Raw genomic sequence first — 25,914 nt, 5'->3', positions numbered from 1 at the left:
TCTGATTTAAAAGCCCAACGGCTATCATCATAAATTTCCATTATTTTCATGAAAATAATGGCAATTTGTGATGATATCAAGATATCATGACTGACTAAATAAAACCTAAATATTCAATGTACGCATCCATAATGTATTCATTTGCAAATCATAGTTACTCACTGTCGTGCTGTAGACCTTTCTTCCTTGTTATGCTGATATGGTTAGCTACATCTTACACATGAATATGTATGTGCTGCTCATTCTTATGACTGAAAATGTGTGATGCTTGCTCAGAGATGATTGAATCATGACTGCAGTTAAGTGGATTTGAATCTGTGTGCATATGAAGGACACAGTGAAGGGCACGGCCGGATCAATCTAATTTCTCATCTCTTCCTGTCAATCTTTTGTCAAGTATGTTGGAATGCAAATCAGCCAACTTTCCCTGAATTTTATTACTGATTAGTGCCTACCTTCCTATACTATCACCACTCTGTCAGTGTGATCCTGCAACCTTAACATTTAGGAATGGTCTAAAAGGGTCAAGCTGCATTTATTAAGGAGTAGAGATATGTGGGCTTGTCTACACACACAGCCAAACAATGGCCACTAGTTCTTGTACTTTCCAAGGGATAAAGATAGGCTGCAGCTGTCCAGCATACATGTACTGAACTGGGAGTAATGCTATCTCATTGCCCTTTGTTGAAGGTTGTGTATTTTCAACGAAAACATTGCTTTGCCTATCTAAAACCTGCCTTGATGCCATTTCAACCTGCCCTTTCTTTGGAAAAGTCTTTGAAAGACAGCTGACCCATAAAACATAATTCCATCTTTTCTCCCCAAATCATTTCATTTGTCCCTTTGTGGCATGCAGATTGTCCACTGAGTTGGAGAAGTGTGTGTGTGTGTGTGTGTGTGTGTGTGTGTGTGTGTGTGTGTGTGTGTGTGTGTGTGTGTGTGTGTGTGTGTGTGTGTGTGCGCGTGCGTGCATGCATGCATTTATGAGCATGTGTTGTTTACCAGCTGCTTTGCCCTGTGATCTAACGTGCGTTCAGTCAATACTCTTCCCCTCCTGCATGAAAATCCAGCTCAGCAGCCACTCAAGCAGCTAGCTAGGAAGCCAGACAGGCAGCCCACAGGCGGCTCCTGTGGGGAAAGTGTGCTGCTTGTGTGCTCACAAACACTGCCACTCCGTCAAACTTCCATCTTCTTCAAAGGGCTACAGAGTCATTAGATATACAGGCGAAATAAATAGCTCAGCCCCAGAGAAATCTTGCACCCAACTACCTTATTTACTAGTTCACATAACTTACTTGTTACTACTGTAGTGAGGGATAATGCAAGCCACTCTCACTCCCATTGTCTGTGTATGCAACTGTAGGTAAAAATTGTAGAGCAGTGTTTTTTATAATGACATGTTGAGATTCAGGTAGGGCAGGTTTGGTTATTAGCAAAAATATCAAATATAATAATAATATAAATATAAATGTATGAATATTAAAATAAAATTATTAATATGGATTAATAATTACGGGGCACCACCCTGGGATCCGGGACCAATAACCAAATGTCTCAAAGGTGGCTGTCCACTTAAAATATTTAATGTACTATCTTACATTAATAATAGTGGACAGTGAAGGGTGAATCCGAGCACTGACCGTCACAACCAGCTGTTATCACAACATGTACACAAAATAACCACAGGCAACTGCTCTTTAAAGGTACAATAGAGTTTATTTAACCATAGCACTGATTAATAATCAGTAACTTCAGCCAACAACCACTATCGTCTATTCTAAACATAAGCATACAGCAATCAGCAGCATGTAAGGTATGTTGTGCGTGTGTGTGGGACAATAGAGAGGGAGGTGTGAGGAGGGCAACGAACGTGACCACGTGGGTGGTCATCACGCACAGATCCAAAATGGCGGGCAGACCTGCAAAACTCAAACAAAGGGGAGAGCCAAAATGGAGGACACTGCCCAGCAGCGTGGTACTGATACACAGTGGAACATGCTAAGCACGAAAACACACAGCAAGGACACGGCGTCCATTACTTTCCACAATAATGCACAGCACAATTCACAACAATGAAGCTTAGATGAAATAACACACAGTTACAAAATCTATTTCTGCCCAGACACAATCCTCTTACTTGAGATTGCTCTTGGTTAGCGATTTAATGCGTCAATCCGTTTGGTTGTCCGGTGAAATCTTCTTAGGCTTTGATACTGACGGAGCCAGGTCCGCACGGCAGGTTCAATGGCGAAACTGTCCCTTCAAGTGGCAGCGAGGGAGCAGCGGTCGACTTTCAGTGGGAGGAGAGCGAGGCCCAGCGGCAGTCTTTCTCTCCGTGAAGAAGCTGTAAAACCTGAATCTTCCTTCTACAGGTACGGGATCGTTATGGGGAATAACGATCAGGATCCAAAAATGTGTTCAGCGAACACAAAGCAGTCTGTTGCTTGTCCAGCGAGTTGAGACTTTCCCTCAGGAGTTAAAGTTCACGTGAAGCGTCTCCTGAAGTAACTGAGGCTACAATGGAAAGACATCGAACAGCGTTGCACGCTTAGCTTTATGGAGGTGATGACATCATAGCTGTGCGCCAGGATTTTCTGCACTGTGGCTGGCTGCTTGTCCAGTAAAAATTCAGTGTTTGGATTCAAGCTGAAATGTCGCGTCTAGGCGTGAATTAATAGCTAATGGAGATTTGGTGCCGTTTCACTGTTTGGCCTTTGTTTCCCATTTAGACCTCTTGGTCAAGGCTTTGCCTTTCCCATCTAGGCCCCTGTCTTTGTTCTCCACATGTGCTGAGGCCCAACAGGCAAAATCCCATTACTGCGGTCTATTCACATTAATTGTGCAATACCAGGCCTTAGATGTTATTTTACATATTATTGCTCTCTTGTCCTGTTAACATATTTTGGTGAAGATTTAAAACATAGCACTGTTTTCTCCTCTTTTTAGTTTACAGATAATTATTTAATATGTTTTCTCTGGCATCACAATTATATTTGTTGTGTTAAGCACCATATGCACTGTTTTTAACCAGACTTTATTTTGCAGATTGGGTGGTGCTTTGTGAGGTTAAAACTACACCATCGGCATTGTATTAGCATTGTTTGCATTCATTTTCCCACCTTGAAGTGAAGTTTGTACAGGTTTTCATGAGGTTTTGCACAAGCACCAGCCCCTGGTGTTTAGGAGCAGCTGTTTTCCCAAGGTTCAGTTATATCAACAATTTATTTAGGGTCCCGCAGACAACAACTCTTATTAGCTTGGGGCTAACACTGTATTTTAAACACTTGATTTCTTTAGGGGGTTCTTCAAACCCTCATAAAAGTAGAAATCCTAATTCATTGTTAAGCGCAGTTATTATTCAAAGTACTTTATTTTTTCAGTTTCACATTCAGATATGCAGCGACTGTGGCTGCAACTGAGGCACAGAGTTTTATTTTGCCTACAATGAGAGGCCTTATCCAAACCTATGTGCAACACATCCTTTGAATTAGTTCAAGAGCCATGTCTGTCTGAGACATTAGTTATGACTTTCCATACACCAAAGGCCAAGGAGTCAGTGCTAGTATAATTACAGCTGGGATGCATCTCTTAGTTTTTAATTACTGACCTGGGGTGAGTTTCTCCAAACACTTACTTGCTAGAGCGGGTCTTTTGTTTCTCTGTATAGTTCTCTCAAGAACAGCTGCCAGAAAGTAATGATAATAGGAATGAATGTCTGATCGTTACTGTAAGTCAGTTTGAATGTAATGTTACCAGTAAATCTATAAATTAGACACTGTACACCATGCACATGAACATTCACTAAAAATCTGTCCAACCTGCTGCACAATTAGTATTGCAGTGGGTTCATAAATGCATCATACCCTTGCAAAACCTTGCATAGAAAATCCATTTCAAATTATTAAAGAAAGTTACATTTTTTGGAAAATGTGGTGTCATCCTGTAAAATAATTTATATGTTATCACATTTTTATTTGGCTGAGTGCAATCTGTCCGATGTCCCAGCAACATCTGGCTGCTGAAATTAGAGCTCTGTTCAGGGTTCACAGGGTCCAGGCTGCTTTTGGGTATGATTTGTAACACTCAACAGTCCAAAAACTTCTGAGTTTTTGATTTTACTCATAGTCACATCCAAGTTACAGCAGGTTAGTCAAGACACTTGTGAGCAGCATCATGTCTCTGGTAAAAACAAATGCAAATAATAAATTGGCGAATGAACTATGGAGAGACAGTTTAAAGAATGTATTTTGACATATTGCAACTATTCACTGAAGAAGAGATGGTACCAACAGTTTACATCAAAGTCAAGTAGTAGGTACACACAATGTTACTTTCCCCTCTGCTAATTTTGCATTTTTAACAGTTGCCAGACTTCTATGTTACATTTATGCTGTGGCAGGAAAAAGTCAGTAATCTTGGCAAATAAGAGTGCACACTCGTGTATACTCGTGTAGTGCTGGGATTCAATTGCAGGGTCTTATATTTAACATATTTCTTTTCCCTCTGTGGTTCCCTGTGATATTGAAAACATTGGCAAACATGGTTGTGAACTTGACAGACCACCTCCAATCATATTGCAAAAGTTGCTTCCTGTCCTTTATATTATGATATGGAAATTTTGGATATTCAACCTTGCAAAATATGGATTCATATTATTTTTCAAATATGCTATTGTATAATACAGATGCTTCTATACAGGGCATGACCTGTATAGTTTTAGCCCAACGTCTTTAGTCAGGCATATAGTATAATTTATGATATTTACATAGCTTTTAATGAGTACTATAGTATGTATTAAAGGCAATGGCTTAAATGAAACACTCAGAAACATTTGTGTAGTGTGTTACAGCAGACTTAAGACCGGGGATTTGAAAATAATAAAAATATTCTGCTTTAATATATATAATATGTTGACTATGCATCTCTGTGTGATGTCTAAATCCATTTATTTTCTCTAAACTAGCCAAGCCATTTAAGCTTGAGTATATACTGATTTTTTTCCTACAGTATATAGGTATAGATTGCACAGTGAGTTTTAGGAAGGCCAACATTAGAATTAGTAAACATGGACACTGATTATTTTGCCAACCAAAAGAGACTGATACACCAAATACATCAAAACTGAGAGTGGTAGATCAGCAACATTCAACCCACATACCGTGACAAGCTCATACCCGACATGTACAGTACAGTTTGTGATGCATACACATGCACCTAACCATATTTTCCTTCCAACATCACTGGCACAGTTCTCTGCCAATAAGTCATCCAAGAAATGCTTGGCAGCCTGGTTCAGCAGCTAGTCTCTTGCTGATCAAGTTTCTTTTTAATAGGGTGATGTGTGTTAAATATCTAAAGCACAGTGTGCCTTTGGTATTCTCCAGTGATCATCGCCATCCTTGAATGGTCAATGTCCAGTTAAATGCTGTTGATGTGATGGAAGGCTTTGTGGGAAACACGTGCTTGCACACAGCACCAGTCCCTGACCAGATGAATTTCTGTCTTGTTTAGATTTTTTTGATGCAAATGTTTTCAGCTCAGCAATGTGCTGAATTTTAATCTGACGTTTTCTGCATCAAACTATAAATGGTTGTTGTGGCACGTTTTTAGATGTTTGGATTGCTTTTGATGTGCTTAGTCACACTTTGTTGAACTCCACAAATTTGATATTTCAAACAAATAAATTTAAATTTCACAAGGCTCTCTGTAACTCCCAAAGAGACATATTTGCTGTTTGTTACCAGGGATCATGCTGTGCCGTGTAGGAATGCATACATTCATTGCAGCCTGCAGTACATAGTTGCATTTGATAATAGTGAAGCAGGGCTACAAAGCAATATGGCAGATTAATGGACATTGGATGTTTTTTTAATGTATAGTATGAAGGGATTGGTCAACACAAAATATGATTATTAAGGTTTTATTTTCTTTACCCTCAGGTTCATATGAACTAACATTTTTTATGACATGTTTCTATTTTAACCTTATCGATAATAAACCCATTATACATACTTTATTCCTCTTCATACAGATTAATTTTATTTAAATATAACTGGTATTAAAATGTGAGAATGCAAATGAGAGCCTCACCTCCCAATGTTTCCGTTAGCTCTCTCAGTGAAAAGGTGATAAACATAAAAGCTACTGTGCCTGGATTTTGGAAAATACTGTATATTGTTTAATTTTCACTTAATACTGTTTTTGTGGTTAGAAATCTTATACCCTCAGTGAAGCTTTGGAATGTTGGGCTCATATGGTCACTGTAGTATTGGGTCTGATTAGGGTGTCCGAATTTTACCTGCATTAGTCAACACTTCCTGTAGTTGATTAAAAAAGAAATCACACATGCTCTGAGGTCCTGCTTTATTTCCGTCGCAGTCTGTTGGTATTTAATTTTACTCATAAACATAAACAGCCGGCAGTTGATGCTGAGGATTTATATTGCATTCATTAGAGATCATACGTGTGAGGGATGTGTATGTGAGCATCTGCAGTGTAAAGTGGATTAGTAATTGGATTTCAAAAATGATTCCTGGAAATTAACATTAGAAAACGTAACTTCACAGATGCGTCTATCAATGAAATCAACCTCAGGATCAGGGTCTCAAATATACTTCCCCTCTGTCTATCTATAGATCCACCTAACACACACTTTATGGAAGTGGAAAAATGGCTTTTTGTTTCCTGGCTTGTCAGATGGAATAATTAGCCACAAACAGATGGCACATATCAAAAATAATAATTTAACGTGACTGCATGATCAATCACAAGCTGTAGGACGGAAGGAAGGTTTATATTCCTATCAAAAGGACAACTCTGGATCTGATCAGACTAATTGGGTTGTATTGATCATTACACACAAATTCAGTTATGCAGTGTTCATTATCATAAAGCTGAACCAAGTGTGCTTATAAAATACACTGTGTCTGTGCTGGTTTATATTGCTTTTAAGAGTGGATGTTTTTCACTGAAATGATCTTTTCTCGACAGATATAGCTTATGTGAAATATTTACCTGTGAATGGATGATAAAGCAGAAGTTATTAATCATGAATGTGCACTATATTAAGAGAGTACTGTAGCTACTGAAAAGCCATACCACTTTGTTGCTTAGTTATTCTTTGTTTTAAATTGCAGTCTGAAGTTTGATACTGGTAGAGGTAAATACAAAACCTATACATAGGAATTTAAAAACAGTGATGACACTAATGTTATAGTGCACGATCTCAGGACCCAAAAGCAGAACACAGCGAGGTGGAGAGCTGAATAGTGGTTTTAACAGTCTTTATTGTAACATAGTAAACAATCACTGGTCGATGAATGCTCTTCCAGAGTCAGGCGTAGTCCGCTGGTGCCGGTAGTGAGGTTTGCAACACAGTCCGTGGAGAACCGAGGGGGCTCAAGAGCGGAGACGGTGAGAGTGGGTTCTGGAGATGGCTCGTGCAGCGTAGCAGGCAGATCAGGAAAGGCAGTTTGCAGAGATCGGAGAGGACAAGGTGGCTGCGATCACCGGCAGGGAGTAGCTCTGCGGCAGAGACAGACAAGGTTACACAGGAGACAACAACGGTGAGCAACAAGAACTGAACTTGGTTGGGTTTGGAGCCATAGCGAAGGTCCCGTACTGATGTACTGAGACGATCTGGCGCCGGTTGCATGGTAGAGCCAGGTAGATATATTGTGGGAGTTGATTGGGTGATGAATGTCAGGTGTGCCGGTGATCCGCAGTAGGAGGGAAAACATGGGGGGGAGAGCTACACTAGAGTGGAACAAGGAGGAGAGATGTGGCTAACTATGACAACACATTTTACACACATGATTACACATTTATTTGTACTGTAATCAAGAGAAGTATAGAGCATCATTAAAACAATAATATACAAAGTAGGAACACCATATACAGTTTTAAAACCCAATTTAACATCTTTAGAAAGACTTTTTTTGCTATATAAATAATTGCTTTTACAGGCCAAATCTCCTTGTTCAGGTTGACTGCAGAGTCCAACAGCCAAAAGGACCCGAAATCATTAGTCTACACATTAGTCACACAGGTGTTAAAAGTTTAGTGACATGAATTCAGGTTAGATCCAATCCTGCCTTCAAACTGAATAGTCAACACTTTTAAAACTAACATTTTAAAACTAACATGTAACTGCTGATGATGTGTTATTGTCCTGTACTGTGGCTTGAAATAAAAGCCTTGCTGAGACATTTTGTGCTGGACATGTGCTGGGAGATTTTGACAGAGATTGAGTTATGGTGGTCTAATGGAGGAGAGAAATGTACTGGAAGTTTGTGTTCAACCAAAAAAATACAGGATTGAACAGTCCTCCAGGCCTGTTTATCACTACTTACAGTAGATCTTTATCAAAATTCTCTTTCAATAGTTTGCCAAAGAGTACATTGATCATAAGCGCTTTGTCAGCGCATAAGGATGGTGCTTGTAATTTCTTGGGAATTGCTTTCATGTGGAAGATATATAACTTCAATATGCCGTCTTCCCAAATGTGTCTACCTAGGGATTTAAAATGATATTGTGTAACATAGGTCATTTGACAAGCTCATTGACATTATCAATACACAGTAAAATGTGCCAGAAGTTGGGTGGGCATTCTTATGGAAGCCCAGTATTCTTGTTAAATGATGTTTTGGCATATCACTAGGCTCTGCAGTGAGTATCAGATAATAGGTGCTCTTCAAAAATTTAAAGTCTAGTGCACATTCAGTGCTGTTGTTTTTTTGGTGATGGGGATTTTTTCACCCTTGAATTTATGAAAATTAATTTAAGTTCTGCTCCTACTATTAAGCAAAGCAGCCATTCAGGAGTGTACAAGAAAATTATTATACTTTGCAGCTGTAGCTGCTTCTTTCATGTCTTCCTTCCATCTTTTTTTTTACTACCTTGCTTTTTCTTTCCTTGTGCATTGTGCTAATGTACTTGTTTTTCTTGGCCCATCATTGCTGCTTCTAGCTATAGATTTATGTTACTTAGTGAACTCTTAATGTAAAAAGATGGGTAAGACACCAGTGCGGTACTTCAGCACTCCCTGGGCAGTGCATTTTATCATCTTCCCATATTAATTTCAGCTCTTCAGACATAACTAAGCATCTGAGTAGCAATGGCATAAAATTCAGACTTGTGCTGACATTTGCTACCTCATATAGTCAATTCACGATCACTAACAGTGTCAAATATTATAAACTCTGGTACTACTCTGCAGGTACATATTTCATACAGCAACACATTGTTATTCTTAACAATACTGTCTTCTCTTTCTGTTTTACAGAGCTGAGAAGCAGCTCATGTGGAAACCCAGGGATTCCACCCAAAGGCATACTGAATGGAACTCAGTTCAACGTAGGTGACAAGATCCGCTACCGGTGCGTCACTGGCTATGTCCTGGACGGACATTCACTCCTCACCTGTGTAACCAATGCAGCCGGTGTGTCAGTGTGGGATTTCCCTGTGCCAATCTGCAGAGGTGAGGATGTTTTATCACTGAAAATGAGTTACTAATCATTTTAACTCCATGTGATGACAGCTGCTGCCAACTTTTTCTCCCAGCTGTACAATGTGACTGTAGGGCATCATGGAGAATGCAGGATGTTAGCTACATATTTTAGGGTTCCCCTAAGAAATTTAAAATGAACAGGTGATTGGTTTGTTTTGACCGCTTGTCTTTTGATTTCCATGAATTGCTTGCTCCAAGTTAATTGCTTTTTAATGATTGACGGCTTGATGGCTGTGTGATTGGGTAACTGGTCTGTGCCATGGATGTAATAAAGTCTGGTACAAGTCTTTACTAGATCTATAGATTTATTAAAATCATTCCAGGATGGAAAGATTTTAATCACGTTGAAGAAGTTGATTAGAGCTTCTCAAAAGGTTAATTATATATTTATTCCTGTAGAGCAAGGAGCTTAAATACATTAATGATGTAAGCAGGAGTGGTACATCTACTATATTTTTGCATCTCCATTTGAGCTGCACTGACTCTAGTGGAGTATGAGATTTGGACACCTCTTCTTTGGAATGTGTACTGGATTTTCTGATTTGATGCTTTTTTTCCATTTGGTGAGCTGTTTGCTTCTGCTGCTTTACTGAGGTCACAGTCACCTCTCCTCTCAGACTGCATGGGTAGCAACACCAGGTTACATGTTCTACAAAGGAAACAATTAAAGACACACCAAGTCTGTTATTTTTATCTGAAAATGTTGGACAGTAAAAAAAACAATACAACCTTACTTTTACTCTATGTAGTTACCCACCAACTCCAGAACCATTGTCCATGAGATGGACCAGCAGCAAGTTGAAAATATACAGCAGGTACAGCAGAGAAAAAAGACTGTTCTGAGGCCACTGAGGATTTGAAATAAAAATACCACATTATTCAGTTTGGCTGTGTGGCTTTTCTCTTGCCTGGCAGATCAAATATGCAGGGACTGCTGATACACGGATATGGCAAACAGTTATATTTGGTTGAAAATTTTAACCATTACAGGACAAGGACCACAGGACAAGTGACCCAAAAATAAAATGGATTGTTTGGAGAGTTTAATCTTTTTATGCATGTGAATGTGCAAGACAAATAATTCATATCAGTCAATTATGTACATCCCAAGTCTCTACTGGCGAAAATTCTCTGTAGAAGATAGGAGATGGAGAATTTTACAGGTCCGGCCATTTAAATTGCTTTAGGTTTCACGATGCAAATTCTGGCATTTCAGCTAATAGTGCACCAAATCTTAACACCCCATATGAGAAAGCTCTTCAGCCAGCAGTCTCAACTTTTCCACATTATGAATAAGTGTTTGTCTCACTTAGCATGTACTTACAGCAAGCTCCTTTTGTTACTATTACAAGCTTGTCTAAATTTCCATTTGGACATTTCAGTAAACATTTTTAACACAAGAAAAGGTGATAAGATTTATGTATTTATTGCATTTTGGGTTAACCTCAAACCTGCAATGCACATATTCCAGGTGGGCAACCCCTTTTTTGCTTTTGCTCTGTCAGCCTCTCTTTACCCCAAACCACCATCAGGAAGTGCTGCCGTATTCTCATTTTGAGGCGGGGAAAACCTTGACAGTTATTTATTTTAAATTTTTATAGACAGCCACCTCTTCATACAGTACAAATAAACTAACATTAGGTAAAAACTCTAAAGGAGAAGGATTGAAAGCCATTCTCATATACAGATCATTTCCTTCCAATCTAACAGAATAATCTGCTGTTGTTTTTTCTTATTGCTGTACACTGAATTAGCCTTATCCAACTTTAAGAACTGACAGTGATTTACAGAATCGAAAATAAAAAGTCTTGCACTATGGAAATTCTTGGAGTAGGTCTTTGTGTATTTTCAGTTGTCTTGTTTTTAAGCAGATTTATCTCATGGTTTTCTTTATTGAGATGAAAAGCAGGGAATAACTGCATCTGTAAATTGAATAAATTAGTATATTTTGATGCTGGTGGGCTACTAGGTCTAAGATGTGCAAAGTTATCCAAAGAGAAGAGAAAATATACTAAAAAGAGTCAAAGATCTCCCCCTCCCATCTTAATATACAATCTTAAGCAATCCCAAAGCCAGCAAAGCAAATTTGCTCATGCCAACTCATTCTACAGTGCAAGGCACAGCAAAAAGAAAATGGTTCAGCATATGTTTGAGAACTGGCAAGCTTGGAGGAAACAAAAAGCTGCAGATGGAGGGTTCCTTTCCATTTAAGGATGGTGTTAGCCTCTATTGCTACGGGCCAGAAACATCACTCCTTTTCAGGCCTGGGCACTGCTTGAGCCACTCTCTCTCTCTCTTGTCTAAATCCGGCCCAGCTCCTGTATGTGGGCAGATGGTCCTTTGATCTTATTTCCTCAGAGATCCTGCCCTTTCTGCTTACCGATTGTTTCACACTAAACACACAGCAACACAAAATCTCTCCCCAATCCACCGTCCACCCCCCACCGTCTCCCAACACCTCAGTCTCTCAACCAGCCACCTCCTTTTGTTACTATGTCTCTCTCTTTCATCTTTCTCCCAGTTCTCTTCTCCGTCTTCATCCAACTTCCAAAGTCCACCGTGTTAGTCAAACGTTTGTGTGTGTGTGTGTGTGTGGCTGACAGAAAGACTGAGGGATAGAGGAGCAAAAAGAGAAAAGTGCAGGGACATATACAATACTAATTTCCCAAACAAATGCTGTGTTTAAAGCGGCATAATGAAGCTGTAGAACCAGAATTTGACCAATATTAAACATCATTAGTAAACTGTGGAATTATCTGATATAAGCTGGACAGAGTTGTCAACTTTCATTTAATTAAAACTGGTCACTGCAGTGTGTACCCTGGAGGCACAACTTGGTCAGTATGAATAAAGTGATGTAATTAGGGCCCGGGCACAAAAGTGCCAGGGCCAACTGCTCCTTGCACTGGAAATGCAAGGAAACTATTGTTTTTGTTGAGATTATTATTATTTTTCTACTTTTATAACCCATCTTTTAGGGGCTTAGGATGCTCAAAAACTCATGGAAATTTGCACACGTCTGAACTGGCGAAAATCGCAACGTTCTGTAGTGATTGGGCTCTGGTGTGACCAGGGGGCTCTATAGCGCCCCCAAACACATGCCATGATTGGGATAAAGTTGCTTTGAGATTCATGAGATTTAGGAGGATCATTGCACTCATCATAAATATCATATTTCAGTTTAAGAGTTTAACCAACAGGAAGTCGGCCATTTTGGATTTCCTACATCAATTTTAATTTTTTAAACACATATTTGAGGCCTTTAGGATGCTCAAAAAGTCCCAAAACTTTTAACCCATGTGTTTAACTGGTAAATGCTTTGATTTGATGTCACATTTGAGCTTGGGGGTGGCACGTCAGCTCTATAGCGCCCCCTAATGACTTTTTAGCTTTCAACTAGCTAGGGATACTTGAAAACTCACGAAACTTGGCACACACTTCACAAGGGGGGTATTTTGTTGTGTCTGATACAGTGTTGGGCTTGGGTTTGGCAAAATGGCTCGATAGTGCACCCTACAAAATTTCAACGAAGCAGCCTTTGCCGTACATTTCAGCTAGATGTACAAAATTTAGGAGGCAGATGTATCATTTCTAGACTTAAAGAAAAACCTCTTGGAGCCATACCCTTAACCCAACAAGCCAATTTAACTTTTCGCCATTTTTCGCCATTTAAAGGCTCTGTACTTTAACAAACTCCTCCTAAAGAATGAATCCGATCAATTTATAATTTGGGCGGAGCAATCTAAAGACCTTTGAGATGCCAAATTGTGAAACTCTTGCGGTTTCATCAAACGGTGTTGCCGTGGCGATGCTGCAAATTCAGATGTTTCGAAATTAGTAACTGTGCTACCTTGGCTCCACATCGTCAGATCTTCTCCAAGTTTGATAAGAACCCAGAACCCAGGCTGAGGACATTTACAGGCCAATTAGTAGTTATATTGTGTGATCTACTCTGGATAGACGGCAACATCATGTATGATTAGTGCATGTTCTCCACCGCCACATAGTGGAAGTGATATTTAACTCCTCTGCGCAGTGCCCAATAGTCATGAAGATTAGTGCCCTGTCAGCAGGCCTCCGGTGAGAAGACTGCGGCTGTCACTTCCCCCAAGACGCAAGTGGAGGCGAAGGCCTGTTTAACGCTGCTTGCAGCTTTAATTTAGTATTTATTTTCCTTAGTTTGTCTCCTTATGAAACAACCCACACACAAACATCATGTTTATTTATCTCTATTACAGGAGATTTAGATGGCTTGGATTGGCTTAGGTTATAGGACTCCCATAATAATTCTGTAGTAACCATATGCTGTAGTTACTGTGAAGCTATTGTAATGCCAGGTGTTATCCCATGTAGATTAACCATAAACATGTGATTATCCTGCATCACTGTCTCTTTTAAAGGTGACAATAGAGCTTGAAAGGTTGACTGAAAAACAGAGAGGAGTACGTAAATATAAGTGTAGGGATGGTATAAGTGTATAGTCAAAGAGACCAGACAGAATCAACTCCAAGCAGAAAGGCAGTGAGATGGAGAATTAATGGCTATTCAAATCATGAGTTGCTACTGCCCCTCCCAGTAGCCCATTTCGATTCCTTCCATCTAAATTGTCTCTGGACATTCATTAAACCAGGCAGTGAGACAGCAAACGGGGACAGCGTGGTAACATGAGAATATGGTCTATTGATACACTGTCATTCTTGCTGCCAGCTACTGTCCAACAGAATAAGAGAATTAGGCCACAGAAAAACCTTTCTCCTTGGACAAAACACACAGTTCTCTATGCAATGCCTTTTCAATCTCTGCTACACAAATTGAGAATTCAAATATGAAAATTTGACTTGCCCTCTTGCCCATTGCAAGATTTTTCAGCCCAAATGAGTGCTAAGTTGTCCTCCACAGTTAGAACTGATATAAAAATAGCTCAATATCTTCACCAAGCTACTGCCAGAAATCCTTACATTAAATAACAGGCAACCATTTTAATAGTGTTTGGGTTAAGAATTAGGTTATGTGAACCTCCCATATTCAGTATTTATTGATTTCAGAGAATGATAATATGATGAGGATCAATACATATTTTACAAAACAAAAAGGTCCAAATCCCTTACTCTTATTAGCATTGTAATTGCCATGTAGCACATTGAATCATCCTTTTTTTTCTATCATAATTTAAAATTTGAAATTACAGAAAGATGGTCACTGTAATTAAATAACCCCCAGCAACATGCATGATGCAATGTGAATTGCATCTCTGCACCCATTACAGATCTCTTTACTATTCCTCATCCCTGTCAATGTTTAACATGACTTGCAGCTGAGCAAAAGAGGGACTTACTGTAGACATAGTCATTCCCTTTGCATTAACACAGATTATTAAAATGGAAAAACCTGAGGTAGGATAGAAAATTATACATGAGTTCTTTCCCTTCTATCCTTGGGGGTGAATATTTCTAAGTAGAAAGACAAGTGTTGTATATCTGATCAAAGTCAAGGAGAAAGAGGCTTAATCCCTCCTCAAGTAGCATTAGATTGCTGATGCTGGGGATGTAAATGAGCTCAGCTAAAGCAGTCCTAATCCTCACCACCATCCTTTTTTTTACGCTGCCACCATTTTTAAAAGAGACTGATCCTTCTTCGTCTTCCAGAGCATGCTCTAATGATTTGCTAAGAAACACATTGCCCAGCATTCAGTGTCTCTTTTATGTCGCTAAATCTTGTTGGCAAACTGTACCTCAAATGCTGCCATGCATCCCAATGAAAAACTGCATGTGAATATATGGAACCTGTAAGGCATTATCCAGTTGAAGCCATTTAAAATTCTCAAGCTGCAAAGCATTTTTTGAGCTTCAGACAGCAGTTCGCTGGTTCATGATTTACAGTATCATGCATGAATGCTTCTCAAAGAAACAGCTAAGAAACCTGTCTTAGTACTTCTGTACAATAATGAATTGCTTCCAAGCATCTACCCAGTTTTCCTGACAATTTAATTGGCTGCAACTGTAGACACATTAATGAGTTATAAATGAGGTTATTATCATTAAATGTGGTTGTGGAAATCTATCTCAGGTCTTCAAGGAAGCCCTGTGCTGAAATATTGGTGATTAATCCATAGCACACAAACCAGAGAATGACTTGCAGCTTTTTTAGGTTTACCAAATGTCTCTTTAAAGTTGCTTGTAGACAGTGGACAGTTACCACTGCCACACTATTTTCAGTCTACATACAACAATACCTTTGTGTCTGTCACTTTTGTACATGGCTTCTTGCTGCAACCACCTAAGTTGAATGATGTTCTACGATGATCAGAGAGCAGTCAGTTATCATGGAAACCGCTTCAGAGAAAACCATAAAGGAGCTATTTTTTATTTGTTCCATCCTATTCTGGTGTACAAAGATCTGAGGAATAAAAAAGGGCTTTCATTTTTGTTTACAGTTTGTGGGAGAGCATTTTCATTGTCTCTTTTTTTCCCCTCTATGTGGTATCATTTGCCATGGTGACAACGTTGGGTCCGTTGTGTGGCTTTGCCAGTCAAAACATAGAACATTAACAGTGCTGGATGACAGTCTGCAGTTTCTGCTTGCTGTCTGCATGCACTTCAAGGCCTAACTTAATTTACTCTTATCTACAGTACTGATTCTTATTACTGTGTGTTAATAGTTGATTGATTTACATATCAAGTTTCATCATATGATGCCCCTATGCCCTAGATTATGCCCTGCAGATTCTTGGATAATTGTGCTAGTTATATTCCTTTAATAACATTAACAATATGAAAATTTGTACATCTTATACTGTAAGTACATAAGCAATACATTTACAACTTCCAAAACATCCAGAGTACTGAAGGGAAGTTTGAAGAAGGGTTTGGAGATGAAAGACCTTGGGATGTGCAACATATTTCTTTTCTTTTTTACTATATTTATCTCCTGACTATTGCAGATTGAATATGTTTGTTTGGCTGTAATACATATTCTATTATTCATTGGCAGCTGTTGAAAACTTTGTTGCTTTAGACTGTAATCCATTTACTGTCAGCCTTTGCTACCAGACCTATAACAGTTTCAAATGTAGTGTGCATCAGTGTGTTTAAGTGAAATTACCCCATTATGTCCCCACAGGGATCACTGAAGTTCAATCTCATCCTTAAAATGGGATACTCATGTTGATGTCAGTATGTAACCTAATGCATCATAAATACATGTAGTCAATTGTTTGGGGTTTCACAATTACTTATTTTATGTGGCACTACAAATCAATGTCACAGTGTTCTGGATGAGTTAATAAAAATGCTTACTAAATATATGAACTCTAAAGCTCAACCTCCATGTTTCTAGTAAGATCAGTCCATCTAGTTTTAATGGTTAACATGAGTTTGAATGATAAAGTAAATTTAGTTTGGGGCTTGTGAGCAGCTGTAACCAGTTCTCTGTATACACCCAGTGCTGTAAGCCCACACCGCCTATTCTCTCGTCGGTGTGCTCTTCCGGCATATGACAGCTACAGTAACTAAAAGTAGTAGTAAAAATAATAGTAAATAAATGAATAAAGAAAAAAATAAATAAAAGTAGATTATAAGAGAATAATAATACTTAAATATATATAATTTAAATATTATACTGATATATCAAATTTCTTCCACTATTTTCTCTCACACCAATTACTCTACATTTGACACTGGACAAATAACACCAATCCACCCTGGCTAGAAAATGAAAACAGTTTAGCTCAAGAATTGCACATCCAAAATCTCTCATCTATAGACAAATCCATAAAAACTCTTCTGCTACATCTGCTACAAAAACAACAACACTATCAACACCACTCTATCTGCTTGGTGGAAGGTAAACAAAATTATTAACCACAGTCTCTCACCATCTATCCAGCAGATACATTTTCTATGACATGCAACTCCAAAAACCAACTAATACAATATAAAGTTCTTCATATAACCCACATCACAATTTACAAACTCTACCATATGGGCTTCAGCCAAAGTTCACATGTTCACATTGTCCGACTACAACTGATGATGACTTCCATGCCCTCTGGCTCTGCCCATACATTCAAAACATCTGGTTGGAGGTCGCGGGCATCAGATATTCTCAGCCTCAGCATCCCCAATGCCCCATCATTGCATTACTTGGTGACCTTTTGATTTTGTGATGTTTAATGTTGCCAGTGAGGAAGGAAAACAAAAATGATCAGATGTTGTGTTTTGTGATTGGCCTTTGATGGAAGGAGTGACATACATGTTAAAAACACTTCATTATTATATATTTTAATGTGTAAATTATTAATTTATAATGATGTTTGTAAATAATAAAATGCTTAAATAAATGAATAAAGTAATTATGTAATTTTATATATTTTATGTCTCATTTAATTTGTAATTTATTTATTTACAGTCACAATTAAGCACTAAAATACACAATTATTTATTTATTCATTTATTTAAGTATTTAATTACTTAATTATTGATGTATTTATTTAGTTTCGGCCCTTAAAACCCTCCATACTCTCCTACACTTGCCCCCCTCTCATGACCTAACACTTCTCCACCTCTTCTTTCTTGCTCTCTTTGCCTTGATGGCCACGAGGACACGTTACGCTGCCCCTCCTGTTTGTCACCAAGGTTAAAAAGTGATATGGCTCCTTTGGTCAGACTCCCAGCACTTAAATTTCAGCCTATAGCCAATTACTCTACAAACCTGCTGGGCACTGTTTGGAATGTCATCTTAAATGCATTGAGCGGATATACAATTTGTCACTCAGGATAAGTGTTATATGGTGGAGAGTATGATGATTTAAACCAGTGTAGCAGATGTTTAAATGCATTAAACTGATCATATCGAATGATCTTACGTTTGGTAAGAGGAAGGAGCGGGTTTACACTCTTTTCCGGCTAGCAGAATAAAATCAGCATTCATGTTAAATAACAGTATTCAACTCAGCGAATTCATTTTAAAACAGGGCACCACTCCTTTACAAAGATAAATAAATAAATTAATTAATTAATAATCAATTTCATTAATAATCTATGTATTAATCTCGATTTGAAGTTTCTACAGAGTTCTTGTCTCAGAACAGTGACTTGAATATATCATACACACAAACACACAATAACCAACATTTTATAAATGTTTATTTAACTACTAACTACACACAGGACAATAACTACTAGACTACACAAACAACTATACTAATAGACACACAAATGAGCAGATATATACAACCATGAATGAATGATGAGCACAGCGATGAATAATTAATAAACTTTTATACTATTTAAACTTTAATAGTTACAATTAAATAAACTGTAGCACCGTTCAGCAACTGAGAAGTTCTGGAGAGTCAAGGGAGATTATTATTAGGAATTGTTAATCACCTGAAGTAATTTAGTTATCATACCTATGCTGATGGGAGATCCTATTTTTTATCTACATTTCCTAATTGTTCAAGCTAAAGCATCAACTCCCATGTCACAGAAAAAGTATCTGTTGTTCACCTGAGTTTTGGCTGAGCAGAGCAAGTGTTGCCCTGGAGGGAAGAGGAGAGGAGAAGCAGTGCCATTTCTCTGGGCACTCAGTGGGCGGCTGGTTCTGAATGAAGTTCCCCTTAGTTCCATGTTTCAGGCTGCGCTGTCGGTCCCACAGGGCATCAGAAAAGTCACAGCCTCCTTTTTAGCAGGCTTCGTTCTTTCAGAGTTGTTGGATATCTGCATTTTTTTAACATGTTCTGAGTGCCTTTTTGCAGGTCAGTTAAGTCTGTGGGCCACAGGATTCAGTCCGTCATTCCGATCCACTGTTGTCTTAGAGAGCAGCGGAGACATAAGAATAGAATGTCCGAGTGCAAGCAGTTTCCTCTTGTCTTAAGTCTTCTCTAAGGGGGGCGGGGTTGTTTGTCCAAGGCGCGAAACTTCCGTCCCCCTCCCACTAAATCTTATCATAATTCTTTCTGATGGATTAATAAAGTGTTAAGTTGAATTCTCTCATGTTAAAGCTTGTCTTATCAGTTGTTGGAAGGCACTACACATTTTTATTAATAAAACGGGATATTGTCAACTTATAACCTAAGTAATTAACAGACTGTTAATTAAATGTCATACATGGTAGGCCTGTATGTTAAGACATCTGCTATTATGACGACACACCATATATAGGTTATACACATATATCTGTAACAGTAAATGAAATAGTAAACTACATCACACAAGTTAAATGTCCACATATTTCAGCAATCTTTGTATCTCAGGCATGTGGTTTATCTGTCTGCTTATCACTCTCTTCAGTGGGGTGAGAGGAGGAGGCGGGGTTAACAGATACACACGCTCCCTGTGTGATTCAGCATTTCACTATTGTCCCTTATTACCAGCCATGATAAATTAATTGTTGTGTAGATATATATTCACATTTCCTGCTTCATTAGCTATTCAGCACATCATAATAGGTGAATATGTAACATCCAGTAACCTTAGGCATGTTCAATTGATTAATATTAATGTTAAGACAACAAGAGATCAGTTGAAAATATTCTTAGCGATATGTCATTAGAGTGGCAAGCAAGGACTTACTCTACTGAAACTGTATCCCATATTATCACATATTCTGTCCAAAATTATTATGGATGTTCTGAAAGAATAGTTTTGTTAATATAGAAAAATGGTAACATATTAATTTCTTTACGTAAAGAACAGTTCTTTTGTTGACCAGGTCTATTGCTTTGTCGCATCAGCATGACCACATGGAGTTTCACACCCTTCATTTTGTCAATTAAACATAACCTATTAGTTAATACATTTTGATTCTGCATGGCAAAGTTATTTTCTTTATTCCTTTAGTCTAAGTTTGGCAAATCCTAGTTTCACTTGATGAAGACCAGAGATGGTGAGATGTTCCTTAAGAGAGGGTGGTGACAGGCTTAGGTTGTTCATGCTTGTGAGCCTTAGCAGATCGCAATAAATCGCGAGATTGTCATTCAAACTTGCATTAGTGACCTCAGTCCGGCAAAGGTCGTGGGACAGGAGAGGTTGCTGGAGAAAGCTTATCAGCTCTCTAGACAGGCCTGTTTTATGACTTAGAAGCTAGCTTTCAGAAAAGGCAAATTCTTTTCATTAATAAAAATCCAAAATGTTCATCAGGATTGGTTGATCATGCTACATCAGAAAAAAATCATGACTCCACATGCTTTTGTTGTTACAAGGCTGCAGGCATTCACCAAATGAAAGCCTGCCTTTGGTGAAGTTTAGAAATGAGAGTCTGCCCTTGATGTGAATCATATATGTGTGGACAACATTGATGTCTCACACAGAATCAATGCAATCTTCACCCTTCCTATAAAGACTTTGATCAATTGCTGTGCTTCAGCTAATGTGTCAAAGGACATGGATCAAGCGAACTAGCAGCCCCTGCTCTCCCATCTTCTCCCCTTTTTTTCTTTATCTTCTTTTGAATTTCATACACTCGCTTCCTTGTTCCTTGACCAATCGCGTAATGCAGCATACAGGAATGTTCCAAGGCTGGCAGTTCTGACAGCCCTGAGTGGAGCGCTGAGCCATCAAAGGTTTCAGCTGGCACAGCTGAGTGTCACATATTAGTCTTAAATGAAGTGAAAACTGTGAAAGCCCTGCCACCATTAGAATTCTTTAGGGAGAAAAAACGGATTCAGGGATAGAGGGGAGGATGGTGAGTAATAGGAGAAAGATCTGAGAGGGCTCGAAGAGGAACGGAGAGATGAGAAAGGGTGGGGGAGAGAAGGGGAAAGGGAGGTGGAGTTAAAGAGAGCAAGCCACTGTTATGGTAGAGTGCATTAGCATTCAACTGACGTGCCATGCTCCCCACATTGGAAAAAAATATACAATTTCACAGCATTATAAGCCCTGTTTATCACCATTTGTTTGTTTTTCTGAAACTTGAGGGGGCTCAGAGGACACAATGATGAATTACTGACTCTTGGATGGAGGGAGGAGACAAGATGGGGGAAAGAAAGAAAAAGCACTAAATAGATAGTTAGGATAGTTTCCTCCCTCCATAGAAATTGCACTGAAGGAAACTGTGACAGAATTACTACACAAATAATTGGTTTTCACTGAATTCTTCATGATTCTTGCCAGTGTGAAGAAAACACAAGTTTCATATTGTTAGCAATCCCATAGTTGTGCTGGAATCAGCTGTAGATACTGGACTTGACATCCTGTGGATGTGTGAAAAACAAATCAAATTATGTGTTTAAATGGCCTGCGCAGCTTCAGCATCAGCTTCCACATTGGTCTTTCTCTGGTTTGCCTTTATCTGAGTGGACAGGTACAGATGTTTAATGCCTGAGGCCACTTTTTTCCCCATGTTGAACTTTGAGTAATAGCTCTAAAATAACCCAGAGACCATGTGTCTGTCCTTCCCTCACCCTCCCTACCCTGCTTTTATTTTTGATGACTGACAGCGGAGGACACGTGCGGTGGCACCCTGAGGGGCTCTAGCGGGCTCATCTCCAGCTTCGATTTCCCCAGCGGTGACTCCCCTGGTGCTGGAGGAGGTGGCGGTGTTGGAGGCCTGGGCAGCAGCGGGGAGTGTAAGTGGACCATCCTGGCAGATCCGGGGGACACCATCTCCCTGGTTTTCACTGAATTTCAGATGGAGGAGAAGTCGGATTATCTGGATGTAGAGGGATCTGAACCGCCAACCATCTGGTGAGTTGTGCTGTGAGGAGGAGTGAGGGTGTGTAGTGGTTGTATTTCATCAGATGTGTGTCAGATGAGGTTATATGAGTGAGGATGCAGGTTTGGTTTCCATAAGTGTTTTTGACTCATGTAGTGGTTGGAGAAAGATAACCTGTACTACATTCTCTCAAGAAAATAATTTTTAGTGCTATAGTAAAACTGTAAAGTCATGGCCTATATTCTATTAGAAAACAGGGCTGCCTAACCGAATGTAGGCCAGAAAGAAGGTTTTGAAATCCAGAGATGCTAGCACTTTTATCGCACTTAGTGTGTTTTTTAAGTACGAAGTCAGTTTTGATTGACAAGTGAAAGTTCCAGTAAAGTAAGTAGTAAAGTCATGTTTGTTATCACATACAATGTTTCAATGGGCTTTACAGGCACACAGCTGCAGTTCCAAACCCAGACCAAACTCTCTGAAGAACTTCCTCGAAAACCTTAGCATAGATGAAACATCACTTTGATGGCTGGGGGTGCAATGAAGAGCTGTAGGTTGGAAATGGGCAATTACAAAAAATGAACGAGAAGATGTAGCAGTTCGTATAATAAACTAACAATGGGATTATAATCCAATAATAAGATTACATTTAGTTCAGTAATATAATTTATCTACCTATCTGAGTAATTGTTGTGCCCTATAGAGACTAGACTACTGTATATTTAATCATAACAAAAACAAAAGGTTATGGGCACTCATAAAGAGAATAAATTATTTTGAGTTTAGATTTACAGATCGCAAGAGAGCTAAATACTGTATTGGCAGCTCTAAATTTATTCCAAAGAGAGGACAGGGCTTGGTAAAATGTGGCTGTATTGCCTTAGGATTTCATTCTGGTTGGGATAATAAGGAAGCCTGCCTACTGAGATCTTAAATCATGCAAAGGAACTAAGGTTTGGTATGTATGGTCAGCATACATGATATTTTATAGGAGCAGCACTTTAAAATCAGATGCATGTATTGGAAAAGCCAGCTGACTGGCATGCAAATGTACCTTTTTAATGAATTTTCATGGACAGTTGTGTGCAGAAAACATTTTAAATATGCCTTGTGGCTCTGATTGAATTAAATCAATTCACAGAGAGGGCACATGATTCCCTGTCTCATAATTCAGATTAAAGTGCACATGAATTACAAATCATCAACAGAGTTTTGTTTAAAAAGCAGCTTTCAGACACTTTGGTTTATGGCTTTCTGCATTGGCTTGATGTAGAAGTCACTCCCAACTGAAACAAGGAAATATGAAATGGGTTTGACCCCCAACCTTGAGGCTAAGGTTATCCATCTCCTCTGCACCCTGTGTGAATGGGAGCATCCGCCAGGTTTATGTGATCCTGCCGGGCATTAATTATAATTGGCTGAAAGAAGCTCTAATCAATCACTGAGCTACGAGGTTTGTTGTCCGTGAGAGTTGTCATCCGGAGTCAGAGGGAGAGAGAGAGAGTCAAAAGGAGAGGTGCTCAGAGTGTGGTGATGACTGCTAAGTATTGTATGTTGACGTAGCTAAAGAGAGTGTGACAGGGAGCTGATATGGGATGACACTGATTTGTTTTGACAGACCATCAGGTAACCTGAACTAACTAAAAGCTCAAAAATTAACTCCCACTTCCACTGACAGAAATGACTCTCACTTTCAGGATTTGAAAGTGAGAGTCACAGTTCTAAGTGGTTAATTGTTTACATACATTTTATTACTATTTAGTTTTTATTCATTTAGTCCTCCGGTCATAAAATATATTCACACATTCACACTTATCTCAAACATTTAACTGGTCAATGCACTGCAGAGGAGATAGCAAACAAATGGACTTCTGCACCCGGAATCTCACGTTCACATATCATTAAACCTAGAGACAAAGAAATTAATTAGTTGTTTCCATTATCAGGTTTCTTATAAATACTTGTAGACATTAACTTTAAACAATGTAAATAGTATGTTTTAACTTTTCTTTTATCACATTTATAACATTTTAAATTACAAATAATATGCATGAATGCATTACATAAAACCATATATAAATAACAACTCTAAACTTGGAAATACATAGAAACACAAATTCTGAGTTTTTGGAGAAATCTTATCTTATCTTTCAAAATCAAGTGGAATCTAACAAGAATACTTTATATGTTTCCTATACCTTTCTATCCATTACCTTATCTTCAGATCCCAGCAATTAGAAAATTGTCAGGTTGATTTAAGCAAGCTATACTTTTGTTTTGACTTTTTAAGACCATGGAGTGAGCAATTTCAGCTAATAAAAATGTATATTAAAATATATCAGTATATCAGACAAAATTTCCTGTGACCCCGTCAGCTATCGGGTGATCCATGGAGAGGTAATCCCTAAGGGTGAACTGACATTTTCAGCTAAGTTTTTCTGCTGTCCAGTGTCTAAGGAGAGGTTAAAAAGACACATACTGTGTTTATTTATCAGGGAAAGCAGTTTAACAAGCAGCACCTTTATTTATGGGAGTTTTACTTACGTTTCTGGTGAGCAGTCACCATGCATCACTTGAACGCTTTAAAACTCCAAGATGATGTTATTGTATGTCACCAAATGTCAGAGGCTGTCAGGCAGAGTTCTCGTTTTAAGCCCTACAATCCAAGTGGGACTCTGTGAGCTTGAGTGCTCTGGGGCCAGAATTTTAGAGAGATGGCTTCAACTCGGCCAGGTAAACAAACAGACAAGCAAACAAATACGATTCAGAGCGAGCAATTCTCGCATGCCTATAAAATTCATTGCTCTCGCTCTCTCTCTTTTTATGAGTGTCTCTGACTGCGAACAAGGCCATTGGACAGCTAAACTTTCAAACATCCTAACATATAGCACCAGCTGCAGGCACAGACAAGCAAACTGTCAATTTACCCTTGAGGTTTAGAGCTGCTTAACGATGATTGACAGCCTGGAACCTCAAAGTCAGCTAGATTTAACATCTCCTCTTAGCCTTTTTCAGGCAAATAGACTTGAAGCGTGACCCAACTTAACTTGTTATCCTCTCTCAACCTGTGGTATTACAGATTGTTATCAAGTGATAAACATGAGTAAAAATACGAATGCCGAAAATGAGTTACAAATTAAGAAACCTTGATCCCTGACAGAATAATTAACTTCAGTGCTGGAGAATAAGAATTGCGAAATAATTCACAAGGCAGAATTATTAGCCGTAATTAATGAGATCAACACATATTCCACATAAATGTAATTACTGAAAATATATGAATATTTAATTAATTCCAACATATGTAATAGTTGTTAGAAAATGGAAAATGTAGTAGCATTTTGAACTGCCCAGTTTTGCCAGCCAATTTCCTGAAAGTGGATGATAGATGATGACTAATACTAATAACCAGTTCCTGAAAGTTGAAAGTACACAAAATCCAGGACAATAGGGCAGGAAATATGTTTTGCTGACACCTCTTAGCAGCTTTTATCCTTTTATCAATTGAAGACTATCAGATCCCTGCAAATGAGTTTATTGATTCCATCGTCATCATGCTGGGGAAGGTTGATGTGAGGCTACACATCAATCACTGTGAAAAATAACAAAAAAAAAGTCTTTCCTTTGACAAAAGCCAACTTTGGACTCTGGCTAAACCAAGGAAAACAGTTCTTTGTTATTCTTCTGACCTTTAATATGATTGTACAGCCCTGTTCTCAAAGGGCAAAAACAACAAGCTGTAGATTACATGTCACTCG

General features: G+C 38.7%; 1 protein-coding gene and 1 long non-coding RNA gene across 3 annotated transcripts in view; one reads left to right on the top strand and one right to left on the bottom strand.

The window, feature by feature from the left end:
* LOC122881629 (CUB and sushi domain-containing protein 3-like) overlaps positions 1-25,914 on the top strand; it is a 229,266-nt gene that overhangs the window by 43,339 nt on the left and 160,013 nt on the right. For both annotated transcript variants that reach the window (XM_044208068.1, XM_044208067.1), the window contains exons 4-5: positions 9,284-9,478; positions 21,945-22,191. In XM_044208068.1, the coding sequence (XP_044064003.1) occupies positions 9,284-9,478; positions 21,945-22,191 (442 nt within the window). The remainder of the gene's footprint in view (positions 1-9,283; positions 9,479-21,944; positions 22,192-25,914) is intronic.
* Positions 7,267-19,356, bottom strand: LOC122881631. The gene is made up of 2 exons (XR_006379193.1): positions 19,015-19,356; positions 7,267-7,524 (listed from the first exon to the last, which is right to left on the bottom strand). It is a non-coding gene; the product is annotated as an uncharacterized LOC122881631 (long non-coding RNA).

The sequence above is a fragment of the Siniperca chuatsi genome, linkage group LG9 (assembly GCF_020085105.1).
Source record: "Siniperca chuatsi isolate FFG_IHB_CAS linkage group LG9, ASM2008510v1, whole genome shotgun sequence".
Taxonomy (NCBI): Eukaryota; Metazoa; Chordata; class Actinopteri; order Centrarchiformes; family Sinipercidae; genus Siniperca; species Siniperca chuatsi.
Note: the sequence above shows the minus strand (reverse complement) of the source record. Positions and strands in the feature narration are given on the sequence as shown.